The sequence below is a fragment of the Rattus rattus genome, chromosome 10 (assembly GCF_011064425.1).
Source record: "Rattus rattus isolate New Zealand chromosome 10, Rrattus_CSIRO_v1, whole genome shotgun sequence".
NCBI lineage: Eukaryota > Metazoa > Chordata > Mammalia > Rodentia > Muridae > Rattus > Rattus rattus.
In genome coordinates this window covers 18,848,189-18,868,385 of record NC_046163.1, presented here as the reverse complement: position 1 = coordinate 18,868,385, position 20,197 = coordinate 18,848,189, and the positions used below count along the sequence as shown (strand labels likewise).

The window sequence follows — 20,197 nt, the reverse complement described above, 5'->3', positions numbered from 1 at the left end:
TTTTAGAAACTTTCCTTATGAAATTGTTGCTTATGCATGTTTAATTTTAAGTCTTACATGTTCGCATTAGATGTTTTATAAGACAGAATAAAGTATTATTACAGGGATATCTAGCGTTCAGAAAGTAGGAGTTTCGAAAAGCAGTGCTGTCTCGTTAAAGGATGAAAATTACCGTTTTGAAGAGGCGTGGAAATCTGAGTTAGTTGAGCACTGCTGACGTAAGCCTTACAGTATTAAAAATAAGTCAGGTTTTTGTAGCATGGCTCTCCACCCTCTTCAGGAGGCAGGCAACAGTGCCACCATGAGAACTGACAGGTTTTCAACATTGGAGCTCTCGGTTCCTCAAATAGCAGAAGCCTCCATTTAAAGACTATTTGACGAGCGCAAGCATTTAAGTAGACGGTTTAGAAACTGAGGAAGACCAGTAGTAAAATCAGACCTTACTGCCTGATGGTCAAATTCATGTTCTTCTTCCGTGAGATTCCTAAGGTTTACCAGGTCAGCATGAAACTGATGCCAGGCTATTTTCATCATTTTTAATTTGTTGTAAGAAACGGTGTCTGAGAAGAATTTATGCAGTCGGGTCTCCTCCAACCTAATGTGCAATTTGTGGCCAGTGTTTTTCAGTGCCCTTTTTAATAATGAGATTTAAAAATAAACACACACACACACACACACACACACACACACACACACACACGAACAATTACAATAATTAAAGAAAAAGAGGTCATGAATTTGAAAGAAATCAATGGGCGAGGGTGGGGTGGGGTACACGGGAAGGTTTGGAGGGAGGAAAGGGAATAGGGAAATGAGGTAATTATGTTGCTTAAATGAGTCTTAGTTGCTTAAATTATTTAAAATAATTAAAACTGCTAAGTTGATTATGGTTATGATGAATTTAGGCTCTGCTAAAGCATTAAATTTTTCTTCCATGTTCTAATGTCTACATGATGCTGCGTGTTTTTGAACGGAGGGACCCGGTGCCCATCTTTTCTGTTGGCATCAGTTGGTCCTCTGATGTGTTAATGTGGCATAGAGGGAGTGCATGAACAGGCTCTATTGGATGCATTCCAAGTCTCAAGGAAAATTATGTGGAAAGAACTGAATTTTCACTATTGTCCCCGTCCAGAGAAAACTGATGCTGACAGTCTGCCATGAAAGAAAACCTTCCTATTGAAACCCAGGATGGGCATTTTCTACATTTAGAAAGAAGGGGGTATACTTTTATTATTGCCTGATCATTTAGAATAGATTTAATTGCTAATGAAATTGCAAAAAAATAATTGTTTTTCAACTATGTGTTATGTAGGAAATATTAGCCTAGTATTCTTACCTTTTTGTTTTTGTTTGTTTTAAAGACTTTTTTTCTTCCTGTAGCGAGTGGGCTCAATGGAAGGGGACATAGTTTATTGCCAAGGGGAAAAGGCTGCAATGTTTTCTATGTAGCTTTGCCTTTTTAGCCGGCTCTCAGCTGGCCACAGGTGTGACGCACAAGCACTGGCTTTTCACTTTCTCAAATGGAGTTTCTTTGCGTTCAGTTCCAAAAATTTAATTGGCTGAACTTTTCCAAATGTGGTTTTCGAATACAGTAAAAACAGGTTTAAAATTTGACATGTTAGTACACATGCTCCACAGAGCTAAGACATTTTTGAAAGCTCTGTAGAAAAAGCTTCATGTTGGTAATTTATAAGTACTATTCAATAAGAAACCCACTGCACTTTTGTTTTAAAAATGACTCTTGTATTCAGAATATCGAGTGGGGCCAGAGCTTGGTTCTTGGGATGCTGCCTTTGTTGTCTCCTGACAGACTTAAGAGGAAAATGGAGGACGCTCTGTAGCCCGTAGGCTTCCGGTTGTATTTAACAATTTCCCCATCAGTCTCTGGACCCCTCCCTCCTAGAGCCTGTTGATACTCTCAGCTCTTTGCTTCAGCTTTCCTGCGACAAGACAATCTGACTCTCCACAATGTAATTTCATAGACAGAGTTGCCTTGTAATGTGCAGCGAATACACTCGTGAAAACCTTTACACCGTTACTTAATTGTCTGTAAGTTGTAGTGTTCCAAGTCGCCGACGCAGCTCAACATTTTAATGGAATTCTAGAGTGAAGACATTTGCCTGACGCAGAACTGGCTTTCGTTTGCTTGCGTGTTTGTCATCTCGAGTTTTTTGTGACTGGCTTTTAAGACAAAGTTTTATGCACTAGGCGTGCTACACACTCCTGATCTGACTGAGGCTGAACTTGCCCTTCTGGTCTCTGGCATTCACCTCCCAAGTGCTGGGTTTGCACTTCAGACTCACCTGCTCCTGTCTCACAAGGGCTAGGCTTACAGACAAGCAATGCCATGCTTGGTGATGCTGGGGTGGAACCAGGGCTTCATACACGCTAGACACACACTTAACCGCTGAGCCACAATGTACTCAGCGAGAGTGGCCTTTTAACGCGTCTACTTTGTCATTTTTAAAAAACCATAGTCTTCCTTGAAATGGAATGTGAAATAAGTCATGTTAGATTGATATTTTTTTAAAGTAGTTGGATATTGCAAAGTAATAGTGTTCCATAGCTTAAGAATAAATAGAAGAAATGCAATCTAGTATGTCAAGTGAAATTTCTGGAGTCGTCTTAGTATAGACAATTATATACTTAAAAAAAATAACGGGGAGATAAAAGTTGATGTTTTTCTGACTTGCTGATTCTCAGTGCTGGAATTCAACTGTAAGAAATCTGAATTCTCAGAATCACTAATTTTTTTTTTTTTTTAATATTTTAAACAGCACTTTAAGAAACAAAAGAGGCTAATCCCTGAGAGGACTGTTTGGAAATACTTCGTTCAGCTTTGCAGTGCACTGGACCACATGCATTCTCGAAGAGTCATGCACAGAGGTAAGAAAGGCACTGGCAATCCGCATCATGATCTGGAATCATACACGCCATCGAGCACGCTAAAATAGCTTCCGTTCCATCCGCAGCGTTACCCGCTTTGATAATTTATGTCTGAATTATAATTTAGTAGGACTCTGTGTTAAAGTAAAGCCATACTTGATTGTAAATAATGGAAATTGTGCTTTTCCCAACTTCTCTAAGAGCCTAGCTCGTTCTGTGGGTAAAGAAACTGAAGCTATAGAGAGCGGTGCATGTGTATAAGGAGGAGGGTTTGTTGTGTCTCCTTCAGACGGGTACGCTGTGGCGCCCCAGACCGCTTGCATGTCCCGCCTCAGTGCTAAATGGATTCTTCATGATCAGTCCAGTTGTTGGGCAGGGATAGTGCAGTCAGTCATTAAGTGGCTGATCCACTGATTTGGGGGTGTCAGGAATTCTGAAGCAATTTATTTAAGGAATTATGATCTATAAAGTCATCCAATAAATATATTTATTATATTAAATATGAAATGATTTATATATTGCATAATATTGTTAAGCTATGATTTTATAACGTGTGTAAATACACCAGTCACTTTTCAGTAGAACGTTATTTAAAACTGTTACAAAGTGGGGGGCACGAGTTTATTTTGCGTCTTAAGTTTTCATTCCTATTCCTTGGACTATTAATTGGCCTGGGAAGTTGGAAATATGTGAAAATGATTCAAAATAACAGCGAGCGGTTCCCAGTTCAGACTCCCATGTTTAAAAGACATTTTTGAACCCTTCCACAGAAGGAAGTTTCATATTCCCTTCAGCTTCTCAGACTTACGGCATCCCTCACCTGCTCTCTTCGTTCATTCGCAGATATAAAACCGGCTAATGTGTTCATTACAGCCACTGGGGTAGTCAAACTTGGAGATCTTGGACTTGGTCGGTTCTTCAGCTCCAAAACCACAGCTGCACATTCTTTAGGTAAGAGACACGATTCCAGCATTTCGGTCAGCTGTGTTCATGATTGCGTTGGTCACGGTTTAAAACAGGTACGCCACCTATAGGGCACGGATTGCCGTCTTTGTAAAGTTCTTTAAGGAATCGGCCGCTCCTGCCAGGTACTCACAGTTCCCTGTCACCTTTTACACGATGCCCGGCTACTTCTGCATATTTGGACCCAAGCAGCAGGCCCAAGGGTTCTTGTTTGTGCTGGTTTCTTAAATAATGGTGATAAGCCTGGCGTTTACCATTGCCATGGAGAGCTCCTTTTATCTTATTTGTAATGACCGTGAGATAACTTAAGGAAAAACTGTGTTTTGGAAGAAGTCTTCGCTGAGTAATCTTTAGATGCCAGAGGTAATAATTCATACATGTTTACATATTCAGTGGGCATGTAACTGTGATAACTATAAGGGAGAAAACCTAAAGATGTCCATAGTGAACGAGGAGAAAAAAATGGCCTTTTTATAGAATAGAAGAAATGCCATCAGTTGATTCATTTTAGAGTTAGCATTGCTTTGATGTCCTCCGTACCTAAAATAGAACTGCTGTAACTGCCAGCATCGTATTAGCGATGGGAAGAAAATCCTTTTGGATCAGAAACAATAAGAATTCCCAGAAGAAATGCTTCTTAAATTATGTTAAAAGCGGAATATTTCAAGACTTTCCAAGTCACCCTTTTCTTCATGCGTATAAGGTGCAGGAAGTGGTGATTTTAAAATAAGGCAGCAAAATTAAATTGGCCTTAATTTGGTCGTATCTATCTTTGCTGTCATAATTTCCCTGAAAGTCATTAATTCTTCGAAAGCAGTCTTTAGATGTGAAATGAGGAGCTTTTCAGTGAGCTATTGAAGGCCAGTGATTTAAACTAAACAAACAAGCGTCCACATCTCGGCGGGCTGGAGACGGATGTTTAAAGGCTTTTGCTCCTGCCATTGTCCCTGAGATTCTGTGTGCCTTTGAATCTATCATTTATTAATATTTTGTTTCTAGAATATACTTTGGCTTGACAGACAGTGTGGTGGAAATACTGAATTTCACTTCATGAGTTATGGTGAACATACGCTTCCACACTGATGTCCTGGAATAGTTTACCTTCACACTTCACACTTATGGTCACATAAATACACTGCCTTTTCCAGGTATAAGATTTTAAACGGAAACTTCATAAGGAACCAGTAAATTTGCATAATGCTTTGACAAAGTTTTATTTGGAAAGTTATATTTCTTACCGTAGGTGTGGTAGACAATTTCTAGAAGAGGCTGTGGCCCTTCATACGAAAGACACCACCACTCTGGCCTGCTCGCCTGATTTCTGTCCTAACAACACCCTGTCATTAACTCACTGGAAACACCAGTTTACAATGGCGTGTGCACACACAGTAATTGCATGTGCCTGTGCACACATGCGCCTTATTTAAATGCTGTTTTGCAGAAAATCTTGAGCAGTGTTCGAGCTTTACCGAACTAATAATTAAGTTGAAATCCAAGTCTGAACACTCTGAGGGGATTCAGGCTGAGGCTTGCTACCTTTCGCATAAGTTCTACTTAGAGATTACAAGCGTAAGGTCCTCTTCAGACTTGGGTGATGTGTCAGTCTAAATTATTTGATAGGGAGAATAAAGTGAATTTTAATAGACTTAAGAATTCAGTAAGGATTTACCAAATCAATTCCTTTAGGGTCGTGTTATGTATGCACACGCTGAAGCTCTGATTCTAGTCAGTCCAAGACACTTCGAAACTACAGCGAGGGAGGGAGAAAAACAAGGCTCTTTGATGGTGAATCCATAATGAGCTAATTTCTTCGGTAATTTTGTTCTTCCTCCTGAGGAGAGGGATCCCAATTTTTGAAAATTCTTTTATCCTTGCGGATCGTTTGTGCACGGTGATGATTCTGATGGTGTGCGATTCATGTTTCCTAAATAAAGTGCGACGAGTAACTTGTTAGAGTTTGAACTTGGCTTGTCAACGAGCATTGGACCAAAAGAATCAAGGATCATCTCTGCTACCAAATATTATATAGAAGAGAGATAATAGAGCGAGAGTAGAAGTGCTGACACACTCTGTTCTTTATGGCAGGTTGGCCCTATTTTTTTACTCCTAGAGAATTATTACTTTGCTGTTGTTATATACGTTTATTATTATAAGCAGAGTTGCTGGCCCCTTAATTGTTGAGCCTATATGGCCACCTATACGAATTTATTTTGCTCCTAAAAATATGGTAGAGCAATGTATTTATTTTATAGTGATGCACTTTTCGGTTTTCCTGACAGTACAGTCTGTGGTGTGCTTAAAAATAGGCCTACATGTTAGGGAAGCTGTGAATAAGATGCTAATGCAATTCAGAAAGAACACTCGTGTTTTAAAAATGGAGGCCTAGGCTTTAGCTCATTGGTAGCGTGCTTGTCCCGCATGCACTCTGACCTGGATTCTATTCTCAACACCGCAAAATACAAGGCACTGTGCATGCCCGTGGTCCCAGGGTATGGGAGGGGAAGGCAGGCAGAGCAGACGCTCGAGCTCATCCTGTGCTATATAGGGACTTTTAGGCCATTCTCTTCTACGTCAGACTCCGTAGAAACAATCCATGAATCAATAGGAAGAAAAAGAGAAAGATGAAAATTACTTGAATATTACAGTAAAATCTGGCGGAGCCAAATTTCATTTCACTTTGTCAAGGTACTTGTGTTTTGTTTAGTTTCTAGAAATTTAGTTTATAAATGCAAAGCTCTCAGAGTTTGGAAGAATATCCATACACGTAGTATTTCTACTCCCCCTGAGTTATATACATTTATTGAGAGGTCAGAACACCCTCCTGGAATCTTTTAGTTTTTAATGTCTAGAAGAGATGGGGTAGCCCGTGGCTGTTTCACCCATCTTCGTCCCGCAGCTCTTGTATAAACTTCACCTCTGTGACTACACAGCGTGCAGGGAGCTCTGTGCTTCCCCCACACCTTCTGGAGCAGACACAACGCACAGAGAAGACCGTGTTTCTAATCAGCCTTACAACCCATCCTGAAAATATGTCAATATAATAGCGATATTAATAATTCCTTGGATAGAGATGTTAGCAATTACAAATACAGAATCTGGTGTGGGGGTCCCAACCCTTGTCCAGCCCTTGTAAAACAACAGCCAAACCCTGGGGCCTCACTCTTGATTGCCTTGCCTGGCCCAACCACAGGCATCCTCTTCCTCTACTCCCCATCCCACGCTCTGACTCTCTAACCACTTTGTAATTCTGCGCTGGGGAAATGGCCCCGTTTGCTTCTTATCCTCTTCTTAATCTTCTCAGCTATTCCCACTGGAGTGATTTTCCTTTCAGTTCATTTCCATGTCACTTCGATTCAGTGTTCGTGGTTCTTTGCTGTTAGAGGAATGTCTCCCTGCCCGTGGTCCAGCATTCAGGGTCTTGTAGAGTTCACTGGTCTCTAATGTCCTATTCTTATGGTTGACTCTATTTTCCCTCCTTAACTGTGCTTTGCTCTGAGCATGGGGAACACCACGGTATCCTAGATGGAACTGGATTTGTGTGCTCACAGCTCCGGAGCCCTTTCATCCATGTTGCTCCGTAACACTCGTGTTCTAGATTTACAACTCGAGGGTCCAGAACCAAGGCTACAGCAGCACTCGGGTTGGCAGGGATGACCACAGGGATGTTACTGGTTTGAGCATTCAGAACCAAGACTACAGAGGATGTCTTGTGCTTCCACATGGAGGGGAGGGTTGCTAAAAACTCCTCGTTTTCGTTTCTGGCCTGAATTTGAATTGACTGTTTGGTTATGTTCCCGAAACCTTTTACTGCCGCCCTGGTTTTTGTGGCCTGGATGTTTAGCTGTATGATAGTGGGCTGCAGGAATTAGACAAGTCTTTGCCGTTGTGACACTTACCCAAAGCTGAGGAAGTTGTAAGATGATTTGTTGTGCCAAGAAGAAGGAGGAGAATAGTTAACAAGTGTGAAGTGGGGTGGCGGGCCAGTCAGGCAAAATATCAGAAAGAGGCTACTGTCTTACAACCGGAGCAGTGAGTGCTTAGCCTCACAAGGAGGTCGGATGAGCTCCCGTTTGCTGGAGCATGGGAGGGAGGGGCAGGGCCGGATTCAAGAGGCATTCACATTGTTGTGAATCCTACTGTACTGCCCAGGCAAGTTTTTACAGAATTTTAATGAACAGAACAGCATGCTCTGAGTTGAAGATACCCATGAGTGTCCTTCCTGGGTTTCATTCAGGTCAAGCATGTCTTGAGTTGTCTACACAGCTGATTCGTGCCAGGAATTTTCCTTTTTCCCTGAGTATCTATGGATCAGGAAGATGGTTGATGTCTTCTGTGATCTGCGATGTGGGTTCAGTCTTCTTTCTGTGCCCCTCTGTTTCATGGGTGAATTTAAGGACTTTGATTTTGTTTTGCCATTGCCATGGCTAGGGCTCTGTATCCAGGGAGACTGGTTGGCAGAATAGTGTCCTCGTCCCTGTGAAGACTGCCTGGTTTTCTTTCATATTGTTTGTCAACCTCACAGATATAACAGATGTTGGGAAAGCTGCTATCTCTCCACATCCTTAAAAATTTATGGTGAAGACACAGCTCTCTCTTGATCCAGCTTTCTGATTGACTAGGTCAGTGGCTTTCAGATTTCTTAAGGGTAACCCCCAGCCAAAGTGCGGTCCCATGGGACCGGAATGGAGTAGGCTGAGGCACAAGTTGCAAGTTAGCCATGTTTTGTACTACAAACGGCCGAGTGCTCTGATCTCGTTCTGTTTCATTTCAATTGAAACAGTGCTGATTGCAAACTGGCACATGGATTTCACAACTCATTGATGAGTTCCTGGCCTGCAGTTCATAAACCACAAGTCCAGATCCTCTAGAGTTTATGCTTACCTGGTTTACACCTTGATTCTCATTTTTCTCTATGGTCTGTAGAGACTCTCGAGTGTGTCCATTTTTGTACTGAGGAAAGCACAAGAGGGCCGGATAGCGCTGTTCAGAAGATGGTGCGTAGGTCAATCGCTCCCTTGTTTGGACTTAATTCTCACAGAGATTTAATTCCCCATTATAGCAGCATTTAGTGACTTTTTTCTTGCACATTTTATGGTTTTTCTGGCTGTCTCTTTGGTCTGGATCACCTAACCTGTGGTATTGCCTAGGAGTCTACAATGGAACATAGTTTGCGTTCTCTCACTCCTGGTTTCCCATGCCCTTTCCAGAATTAGGAAATTAAAACAAAGCTGGGAGCTGGGGCTCAGGACAGGTTTTGTATAAAAGGGAGAGTTGAACTAAATGTGTTAGTGTGGATGAGTTTATTTTGAAGAATAAAACATACTTTTGCATTAAAACATTTTGTATTGCTTGTCACCCCAGAGTACTTTAAAGCCTGCTCTTGGTTTTCCAGGTACTACTGCCCTCCTCCCACCCAACCCCACCCCCCCAACACACTTGCACACATTAACAGCCTTTCAGGCAGCCCCATCCTATATTATCTTCAGTCCAGCATTTGGTCTGGGAGTTGCACGATGAGGAAGAGCATGAAGATCACTCACTGGCTTTTTAACTAAAGCCTTCTGCTTGAATATGACACAGCGTGCTTTCTTTCCTATCTCGTCATCCAGAACAGGTCTCCTGCCTCATAGTAATGAACTGGAAAGGCGGCACTCCATGTGTCCAAAAGAGCAGAGCCCAGGAATAACGCAGAGATCAGGAAAAATGCCTCCTTCGGTCTAATATTTGTGCTGTATTTATCTTTGTGGCATCGCTGTAGCTATTCCAGACAACCAAAAATGAACTTTTTTAATGGGAATAGTTGTGAATGGAGTCATGTGTGGCCTTAAGGGGTTTTCATCCTTCTAAGCTAGGATACTCTGAGCATCGAGGTTTGTCCTGGTTCCCCTGAGCATTGACCCTGGCGATGGCTCTCTGGACGGATGCATCTTCAGTTATCCCTTTGCTAATCACTGTGTTTGAGCAGTCTACACAGTTAAAATAAACATTTTTTACTTGTGAAGCTTTAAAATGTCTGGACTAACCATCACATGATCTGTTAACTGTTTTTCTACCTCCCTTCTGTTCACCAACTTGTGAAGTCTGGATAATTACTTAGATTCGTGTCAGTGAATAGCCAAGCTCACTTGAGTTAGGGAAAAAAATCATAGTTTTTCGATAACAAGTGTTACTGTTCCATAGTGAATATATTAGCCTCTCTTACTCTCCCACCTCCACCCCCCCCAAAACCAAACCAGACCATAACAAGGAAACTCTCACAGAACGACCCAGTAAGCTCTCAGACGTCACACATGTTTAAGCCCTGTATGATTTGCTGTGGCCCTCAGTGTCTCCTGTGGGGCTGGCAGAGTGTGTCCTTGGCACATGGAATTGAATTCTCACTCCGCCTCAGAGTGTAGGATTTCCTGTTGCTGCTCTCACAAACCACCACAAACGTAGTGGGATAGAACAACAGAACTGTACTGTGTTGCAGTTCCGCAGGTCCCATGCCCAGGCTTACCTCAGCGAGCTACCTTTACGTCACCTGCAAGGCTCCTGCAGGCTGTAGGTCACCATCTGTTTTGTGTCTACTTAGGTTCCTGGCAGAAGTCAGCTTTTGATGCTGTTAGAACTGTGGTCCCTTTTTCTTTATTGCCTGTTGGTTAAAGGCCATTCCCACCTTCTAGAGATGGAATCTCTCCCTTCACCATGATAGGAGCCTCCCTCACACTTGGAATTCCTCCTGTTCTCTTGTGCCTCTTTCAGGTCATCTACGGTAATCTGTATTATAATGTGTAATTTTACGCTCGCAAAAGTGCATAATGCAAACAAGTGTAACTAACACCTAGTAGAAGGATCATAGCACCAGCATTCTGCCCGTCAGTCCATTGTGAAAGACAGGGCTTTTAGTGGAAGAATGGTTTAGTAGTCTTCATTTTATTATCGAAATGGAGTGGGTTATTTTCTGGGTTTTTTTGGGGGGGGGCAGTGAGGCAGGTGTGTGATACGTGAAAAGTTATTCCCAAAAGTATATTCAGTCCACAGGGGCCTTCTCACTCATCACCAAATATGCTTCTAGGGACTTACCCTTTCATGTTCTTGGCTATAGGAAAAGAAAAAAGCAACAGGAGAAAAGCCCAATTAAGGAAATTAATCCAAGATACAGATCTCACCACATTGCATGCTCTGGTATATGTAGTTGAGGTCCCTGTTTGCTGCTTATGAAAATGTACTCAGTTGTACATATCCAGGGTGCTCTGAGACCTGCCGCAGTGAGAGCGCAGAGGACTAGGGTGCCCTGACCTTTGCATGGGGATGCACATGCCTTCACAATGGCCTGAGAAGGGGAAAGATGGAGAGGTTTTTCCACATGCACATGTGTGAATTTCATTGGCACACGTGGTTTCTTCTCTATCCTAAAATGAAATAGATTTTTAAATCTAACTCGACCGCACCAATATTGGTGTCTGTGCCAGACAAATACGTGGACACCCTTCCCCCCAGGGAGAAATCGTGTTGCTGTTGTGTCATAGGACAGTCTGAACTCCTATTTATCTTTCGAAAGGAGACGGGCAGCCCTCTGGTTCTGTGATGTTACGGGCAGGGTAAATGCACGCCTACCGTTCAGGCTAGATACCAGAATTTCACACCGGAGTCTCCTGAGTTTTACCATTCGTGTTCCCCACACTATTTCCAAGTGCGATGCAGCCTCAAATTTCAGCTCAGAAAATTAGTGTCTCTGAAGAAGGCATTAGCACAGGTTTCCTGACTGGTGCCAGGGGCCACCTGCGGTCACGCACTTGTTGTCCCCACACCTTTCCTGGCTCCTCTCCATGAGTCCATCCTTGCTGTGCACCTCACGTTGTTCAGGGCGGTGTGGGGTGTAGAGACAGCATATGTTCAGCCAGGTCTCGAGGCCACCGCCGCTGGTTTATTTTTAACTTCCAGTCCTTTTTCGACTTCAGTAATTGCTCCGGGAAGAAGCCATTCTCTGTTTTAAGCTGTGCACATTTAACCTCTCAGCCACCACAGCAAGTGTTTATTTAAAACAACCACAGTACCGTATCATAGTACAGTTTACACGTGCAGCCCTCTGCCTCTCTAGCCTTTCCTGCCCGCTTCCTCTGCTTTTGTGGTTTGGGGAGGTATAAACATTTTCAGTCCCGGTTCACAGTCGTCAGTTTAATGAAGTAACTGTCTGCTAAATGGACTTGAATTCCAAGCTGCCAGGGTGAGCCTTCTATCTTTGGCAACTTGCCGGACCTGGCAGGCCTCTTTACTGACTGAGGTACAACATCTTAGACAGCTCCTTGGAACAAGCCCTGTGTGACTCTCTTGTGGCCCCACGGCATTAAGGAGCCGCTCCGTTTAGTCCTGTCTCTCAGACCTACAACCACAGGCCGCACCTGAACATTTGTTAAGCCAATCAGGTAACACGCATACGGACTCTGGATGCTGGACACACAGTGCAGGGTCCAGGACAGTAAAATCCACTGAGCCTTCCGTGGTGTCAAAAGTGTCATCAAGAGTGCCTCGCAGATGACAGATTTGTATTTTCTGAATGTCTTTTACAGAAGAAACGCTGACCTGGACAGCCCATGTTGACACCAGATTATACTCCTAATAATAAAGTAAATTTGATCACTTTCCTCCATTTGGTCTGCTAGCAGCAATTCTGGCTGACTCCTAAGTACAAAGAAAAAATGGAGATCCATGCTTTGTCTCTCGTTTGTGTATTTGATTCAAACTATGGTTAAGTTGTCTTTTTGGTTTTCTGAGCAAGGGCCATTCAAGGTATTCTCTTCTGCAGTCTATTCTGACTCTGAGAAAAAAAAGAAGCAACATTTCTGGGCCCAATTGGCTTCTTTCTTTTGGAACGTTCTCATCTGGCTGACCTAAAGAACAGTTCTAAAAAACACCATATAAGTTTTTATCCTATAATTTTCCAAATGGATTTTTAAAAGTTTTTTATTTTTTTTTAAAGAAGCGCTGTTGAGTGAAAGCGTAACTCACGTCTCAGAGATAGCTCGTTTTATGCACCATCCCTTCTCGTAGCTAAGGGAGTGAATACAGGTAGGCCTAGGCGACCAGGCCACATACCTCAGTGGGTAAGTGTGCTTGCAGCCAAGCCTGGTAGTCCCAAGACTCAACATGGCGGAAGGAGCGAATGAGTTCCTTCAAGCTGTCCTCTGACTTCCACATGTGCACTGTGATCTGTGCGTGTGCACACACACACAGCAGATAAATAAGAGAGTATAGCTGGAGGCAAAGCATGAAACACATTCCCAGCTGTTGACCAGTTCTCTGCTGCCTCCTTAATTAAAAGCGCAAAGATAGACTCCAGCATCCGACCGTATAATGGAGGTCTTTCCTTACGCCAGGTTTTCTCTTTGCCCAGGTCTGCAGAGATTAAAGTGCTAAATTTTTGGCTAAGCCATTGAAAATGTTCTTTGTTATAGCTCATTGTAAAGTAATGTTCCCCACCTTAGTTACAGCTTCCGGGACAGCACCTTGACAGCAGGAAGTCGTTGGCTTCCTTGAGTTTGTTGTGGACCTTCTAAGAAACTAGTCACTTTGTTCGGAGTAGTTTTAAGGCGTATTTACTTTTTATGAAGTAGGTACCACGGACAACACGTCTCATAGAGCTAGGTCAGCTCCTGTCAGGAAAGTGTTTCATCTTTACAGTTGAAAGATTGTCACGGTACAGTGTTAGTGTGGATTAAAGAAAGGTCAGATAGCATTTGCAGTTGTTGGCGGTTTTCTTCTGAAGCCAAGCCTTCTCATTTAAAAACAAAAATCGTCCGTCCCTAGCCCACTGTTACTCGTGTCAGGAGGTCAAAATGGCATAAGTATCTACTCTTGCGGAATGCATTCTCATCTTACCCATAACCATAAATTCTTGAAAGATGAGTAGAGTTGGGCAGCATGCTGCCTTGGGCGCCCCCATATGTCACAGTGTGCACGATGGCTTTAATAGCTGGTCTTCTCACTCCACGATTCTCTTTCTTTGTACAGATGTTTAAAAAGCCACAACAATCTTCAGGCAACAGTCATCACAAAAACAAAAAAAAAAAAAAAAAAAAAAAAAAAAAAAAAAAAAAAAAAAAACCCAGCTGCTATGGAGTTTAAAGAAAGATTTTAGGAAATAATTATGTCTCCATTAAGTTGAAATGTTGAAAACAGAGCAGTGCATGTAAATGCACTGAAAATGCTCCTAAGCCCTTAAAAGCGTAGTTCTGCCTTTTTGAAAGAGAGGAGTAAGGATGTTTGTGATGTGATGGGGTGGAACATCCAGGCTCAGCTCAGCCAGCAGTCCGGGTGGGGCCGGAGCAGAGGGGCACATTAGGAAACACGTTGGAGAGGCGCTCCGGAAGCTCCCTCTCAGGCCTCTGGTCATCAGGAATTACATGTGTCTGTTTGCCGGCAGTGCAGAATGCAGACCTCTATGCTGACTGTTGGAAATGTGCTGTGAAGGAGGTGGGTAGCGCGCTTGGGTTTGCGCCGTAATATATTCTTGGGAAGCCTTTGCGATAAAACATGCAGAAACAGTTGGAAGATGCCCATTGCTATGATGGAGAATAGGCATTTACACTTACAACTGCAGCGCTGGATCGCGTCACACTGACCCCCCTCCCTCCCAGCAGCAGTGCTACAGAGGGTGCTCCTCTCAGCTAAATCGTTGTCATTTAAAGTGTAGTTTGGAGTTTCTCATCGTTCTTTCTCTGTGTGCCCTTCACTTGTGGGGGTGCTGTCGGTTGGTGAGCGGGCTGGTGTTGTGGTTAAGGTGTTATGCTGGGCTGAGGCTAATCTCTGTAAAGTGTTAGCATTTGTTCGTCCTCTTCCTGGTCATCAATCTTTCACACTCATATCAAACCCCTAACGTATCAGCAGGCTTCCCAGAGCTCCTGGTTAAAATTACCTTTGCTTTCTGTAAACTCTGAACCTTCAAGCTCGGTGTTTCCAGCCGCCCCCTGTGGTTTCCAAGGAAGCCTCTTTAGGCATCCCTCCCTGCCTGTCTCTCACGTTATGTCCTGTAACCAGAAGCCTGTGAGGAGCTCTCTCATTATTGCAACTACACCCACCAGCCTTCCTCCGCAGAGGAAGTGTGTACATCTAGCCAGTAATTGGGGTTGCTTATGCAAACTATGAGAAGGTGGTCTGAGCTGCAGACGCTACAGGCTTGTGTTGATTTCCACAATAATGACACTTTGAAGCTATGCCCCCCCACACCAACCCCCGCACACACACCCTGAACAACTCCTTCCTCTGACACTACTGAAATATGCAAACTTGCCTTCAAGGTATAAGCCACAATTAACTGATTTCTTAAGGTTTCCCCCCTTATGTTTATCTCAGAGGAGTTTGGATTTCCTTTAGGTTTGATTTTCTTGCCTCATCAGATTCGTTTGCTCACTTCTGTACGTGCTTGGCTCTTAGAGCCACTCTGGTAGGGACCATCCGTTCACCGAAAATGGATTCCATTCTGGGTAAAACTGTGATGCTCCCACGCTCAGCACAGTTGAGGTGCCACACACAGATCTCTCTCAGGACATAGCTCAATTCTGTTGCTGACTTCTTCTTCCAAGGGTGGTGCTTTGTTAATTGGTTGACTCTTAATACTGTTTCTGACTGAAGTCCCTTTTACAGTACCGTGAGTTATCTCTTTAAGATTTATAGCAGACACTTAGTTTTGTTTTGTTTTAAATAACAGAAAACCTAGAAAATATCCTTTCTCCACAGCCAGTGGTGTACTGTTATTTCAGGGTTAGCTTTGGGAAATCAGATTCATGAATACCAGTGCAGACCTTGTTTTGCTGTTTACCAAGGAGCTGTAGGCTAATGATGGTGACGTAATCGTGAGATATTTGAAAGTAAAGGTGTTCACTTAGAAAGTCACTTGTTTTCACTCTATGAAAATATAGCCATAAAAGAGGGAAAAAATGTACTTTGAAACAAAACCAAAAAGTATCCAAATGATCTTAAAAACTGTAAGAGCAGGAATTCGGGTCCTTTAGCGTCAGTGCTAAGGCCCCTTTCTCAGGCTAGCACAATGTCTGACTCATGACAGTCCCTCTGTCCCCTCCACAGTGACCAAGCACAGCACCGGCAGTTTGATCCTGTGTGTCAGGAGCCAGGGCTGTGTCCTCAGGGCTGCTTTTATAGAAGCTGGTTGAGCATGCAGCGTTTATATACTCCTCATAGATCTTATCTAATATTTAACTTAAAATATTATTATGTTCAGTTATTTGCAATAGAGAAGTCATATTGGAAAGAGGAAAACCCTATGCGAATCCTTTGCATAGCTTTCTCTGGAAAAACAAAACAAAACAAAACAAAAACCCTAGTTATCCTCCTTGCATCCCTCTTGGAGTGATCCAGGGAGACAATGATGGGTTTAAGCCATCACAGTTTTATTATAGCATAGATATTAATGTACTCTTGAATAATAAGGGGAAATAAACCGAGAATTCTCAGGAAAAACCTGGTGAGCCTAACAACATCTTGCTAACTTTTCTTTTTTCAACTTAAAATTTTATATTTAATTTTTCAATATTCCTTGTTTGCCTTTAAAAAAAAGTTACCTATTCCATTATTTTTCCCTTCCAATTCTTCCCTACAACCCCTCCCACACACCGCACCCCTGCCCCCACCCTGCTTTGGCCCCCTCAAATCATCCTTTAATTTCTTTCGGTCGCTACATCTTCATTGTATGGTGCTAGTTTTACTGGATTTGTCTTTTCAGTGGGCACTCCTTACTACATGTCTCCAGAGAGGATCCATGAGAACGGATACAACTTCAAGTCTGACATCTGGTCTCTCGGCTGTCTGCTGTATGAGGTAGGCACTGTTGATAAGTCCTATACACTGATACAGTGTCACATGTTACACAGGCGATATTAGAGCTCGTGCCGGATGATATTTTGTAGTCTGTTTTTGTGGAGATGAATTAATTCACCAGGTAATGACTTATTATAAGCCCCAACGTACTTATTTTGTCTAATGTATTTTGACATGTTTTTGACAAGAACTTTATTTTTTAATTCTTGTTTTAATAAAATGCTGTTTTGCTTATCATGTGTGTGTGTGCATACACACACACGAGAGAGAGAGAGAGAGAGAGAGAGAGAGAGAGAGAGAGAGAGAGAGAAAGATATGAGTGAATGCATCGTTTTAATGCACTGCAGGAGAATAATGTCATAGATTTAAGACACAAAAGTATTTAAGTCTCCTTATCAGTATGTTGTTTCCCATTTATACAAGTGAAATCCAGTTTTAAGGGTGGCTTCCAAATAGCTAAGCCTTGCAGGTTACCACTTAGGCTCAGATTCTGTTCTTAGCATAGGGGTTAGCGTCCCCTAGACGGGTTTTCTGTTGATAGTGAGCTGCAGTCCTGTCGCTGTAGAAAAGGGGGCCTTGCTAACACAGTTTTCACCATCCTCCAAAGCAGTGGCATTGACAGTCTCCCAAGTCAGTGACTCCTAGGAAAGAATTTTAATTATACATCAGGAAGATACAGAGTCGAAGATGCCAATTAAAATCAGTGAGCATCTAAGTAAGCTTTCCTGAGTTGAAACACAATGCATGGAGTCATTTCTGTTTCAGGACGGAATCTAAAGTCCGTGTCTGTTTTGTTCTCCTGACCCAGGGTCATCTGTCATGATCGTGCCACGTTTACTTGGCGTTAACTCCATGATGTGCTTTGTGAAATGCATATTGACCTTTTGGAGTTTTGCTGATTTCGGATTCCTTCATTTAGGGAAACTGACCTTTCCGGTTGGGGGCTTTCTCCGATGACCGAGGACTGCTCAAGGGGCTTCACAGTGCTGTTGCATGAACTCACCACAGCTCTGGGAGTCAGTGATGTAACAGAGCACATGTGGCTGTGTTCATGCGCCCATGAGGGGCCCATTCTGTTTGTGTATCCTAAGGTGTCCATGGGTGCCAGGAGGTTTGGGCTCACTCTGCATTTGGCTGATGATTTTGGGAAGGCAATATTGATAAGAATTGGCTTCAGAGTAATTTTCTAAATTAATCACTTGGTGTGTGTGTGTGTGTGTGTGTGTGTGTGTGTGTGTGTGTGTGTGTGTGTGTGTGTGTGTGTTTTAATTTCTTTTAACCTGCCTGGGTAGCATTAGAATAGTTTGGACCATAATCTGAAATCAAAGGAATATTTTCTCTTTAAACAGCCTAAAAGTAGGTAGGAAATAAGTTCCTAATAATGCAGTGAAATTTAGCAGTGGCAGGAGAAAGGCCGAGCTGAGGTAGTATTAACTAAGTTAGTGTTAGAGGAAGACGTTTATTGGATCTTTCAATGCTAACAATCTCATATCAAAATTGAAACTATTATCGACATTGTATAATTGCCTTTAAGAGGCAGGGTCCACTTGTATATATGATCACCAAAATAAGAGTTCTTTCTTTGACCATTCCCACGTTCTCAAGGAACACATGACTTGCTAATTTCAAGTGTTTACCACGTTCATGCTAGGGTCTATCTCTGAACCCTTCTCGAAGAGTTGAGAACTTTTACAGAACATTCAGTGTCTTCATATTCTGTATTTCTTCATTTATCTTTTAGTATAATTTCGCCTTTCAGAACTGTCTATAGCATCAGATAGATTTTTTTTTCCCTATCATAATCCACCAAGAAATCACCCTTAACAATGAAGGAGTAGGAAGCCCTTTTTCAGAACATACTTTAAACTCAGGAAATTAGACTTTCAAATATTCCTGAAACCTTTGAAGAAAGAAAAAAAAAAAAAACTAGGAGTGCGGTTTTAATTGATATGCAACAAAGTAGACTTTACTAATTAAAATCAAGATGCTATGCTTTGCTACACGGACCTTTACATGGAAACGTAGGTTTTACACATTTCCTTTATTGTTCAGTGCAGCAATCGCATCCTTACAGGGTTGTAGGTTGGTGGCTTACAGTTCAAAAAAAAAAGAGAGCTGCCACCAGGCCCGAAGACAGACAGTGGGCTTTCGTCCCTCCGACACCCCCAGAATACTAATGAGGAAAGTCAGACCCTGGAGGTCAGGGAGCGAGTCAATCATTCTAGCGATCGTCTCAGTGTGGAGGATCAAATTAGCCTGAAAAATTCAGCTGCTGGGAGGAGCGGGCGAGCAGCTGTCAGGGGCAGCGCCGAGATGCACTAATGAACCAGATGAATAGTGCAAAAGCTTGAAAATAAAAACAGGACAGTTGACATTTTTCATCTGTCAAAGCAGGAGATGCATGAAAATATACTATTCCTATTTAACTCCTTAGGGGACATCCAGATTTTTTTTTTAACACTCTGCAGTATTGAGACAAAAGTAATATAATGAACTCCCATCATATGATAGAAAATGGATGTACATTTACTTAAGGTCTTAGAAAGGTGGAGAGATGCTAGTTCGTATCGACAGTGCATTTTAAGGTGGCATTTTTTTTTAACACTTGATTTCATTGTATAGCGTCCTTACATTTTAAATGTAAACGTTGTTTATGATGGTGGTGGGTCCTCCCTTAGAAATTCTTGCCGATTGTTGTGTGTTTAGGGCATTCAAATTGTTATTTACTTTAGGTTGTCTTGCGGGACAACCATCCCCAAGGTTATTCCTTGCGAGTGTGTGAAGGTTTTGTATGAAATGTAGGTTGGGGGAAAATGGCTGTAAAGCTGCTTTCCGGGCGGATTTCTAGCCCTGCCCCCCTCCAGGCTGAGGCTCTGAAGGGGTTAAGCCCAGCCTACTGCACAGAAGACAGATGAGAGCCATTTTCAGCTTGTCCTGTCCCCACTGACGCTCACTGAGTAGCACAGCATGGACCAGCGTGTTTCACACACACTCTGCCTGTCTGGGGAATGTACACATTGTCCTTCCAAAATCAAACTTATTAGCACATGTAGAAAAGGGTGACTGACTTGGGGGCAGCTTGCCACTCCACGCTGTATTCCGGCTCAGAGATTTAGAAGGTTTTGAACAGGATGCGAACATTTTAAATTGAATTTTTTAGTTTGTAACCTTGCTTACCAAGTAGTTGCTTGTGCTTCTAAATGTCAAGTTGAAACCTTGTCTTAAAACACATTGAAATTCAGTAATGTCTTTTTTAAAGTGCTTTATCCTCTAAGTCATGTTTTTTTTTTTCCACGTTTAAATAAAAATCAACTTTGGATACCTTGAATTGTATCTAGGAGTTATGGATTTTTTTTAACACATTTAATGTTTCTGAGACATTATTAAAAGAACAGTTATGATTTAAACTATTTAAGAATCTATTACAGTGTTAAAAATGTCTTTTCTTTTACAAAGTAATCTTTTTTAAAGAATATACTATGTATAATGTATATGTCATGCCTTCTGTCCCCTCAGTCCTTGATATATTTAA

At 42.3% G+C, this 20,197-nt stretch overlaps 1 protein-coding gene across 3 annotated transcripts in view; it reads left to right on the top strand.

Annotated features, from left to right (window-relative positions):
- Nucleotides 1-20,197, top strand: part of Nek7 (NIMA related kinase 7) — a 132,992-nt gene that overhangs the window by 99,205 nt on the left and 13,590 nt on the right. For all 3 annotated transcript variants that reach the window (XM_032914820.1, XM_032914817.1, XM_032914818.1), the window contains 3 exons: nt 2,778-2,886; nt 3,730-3,837; nt 16,571-16,665. In XM_032914820.1, coding sequence (XP_032770711.1) covers nt 2,778-2,886; nt 3,730-3,837; nt 16,571-16,665 — 312 coding nt within the window. The remainder of the gene's footprint in view (nt 1-2,777; nt 2,887-3,729; nt 3,838-16,570; nt 16,666-20,197) is intronic.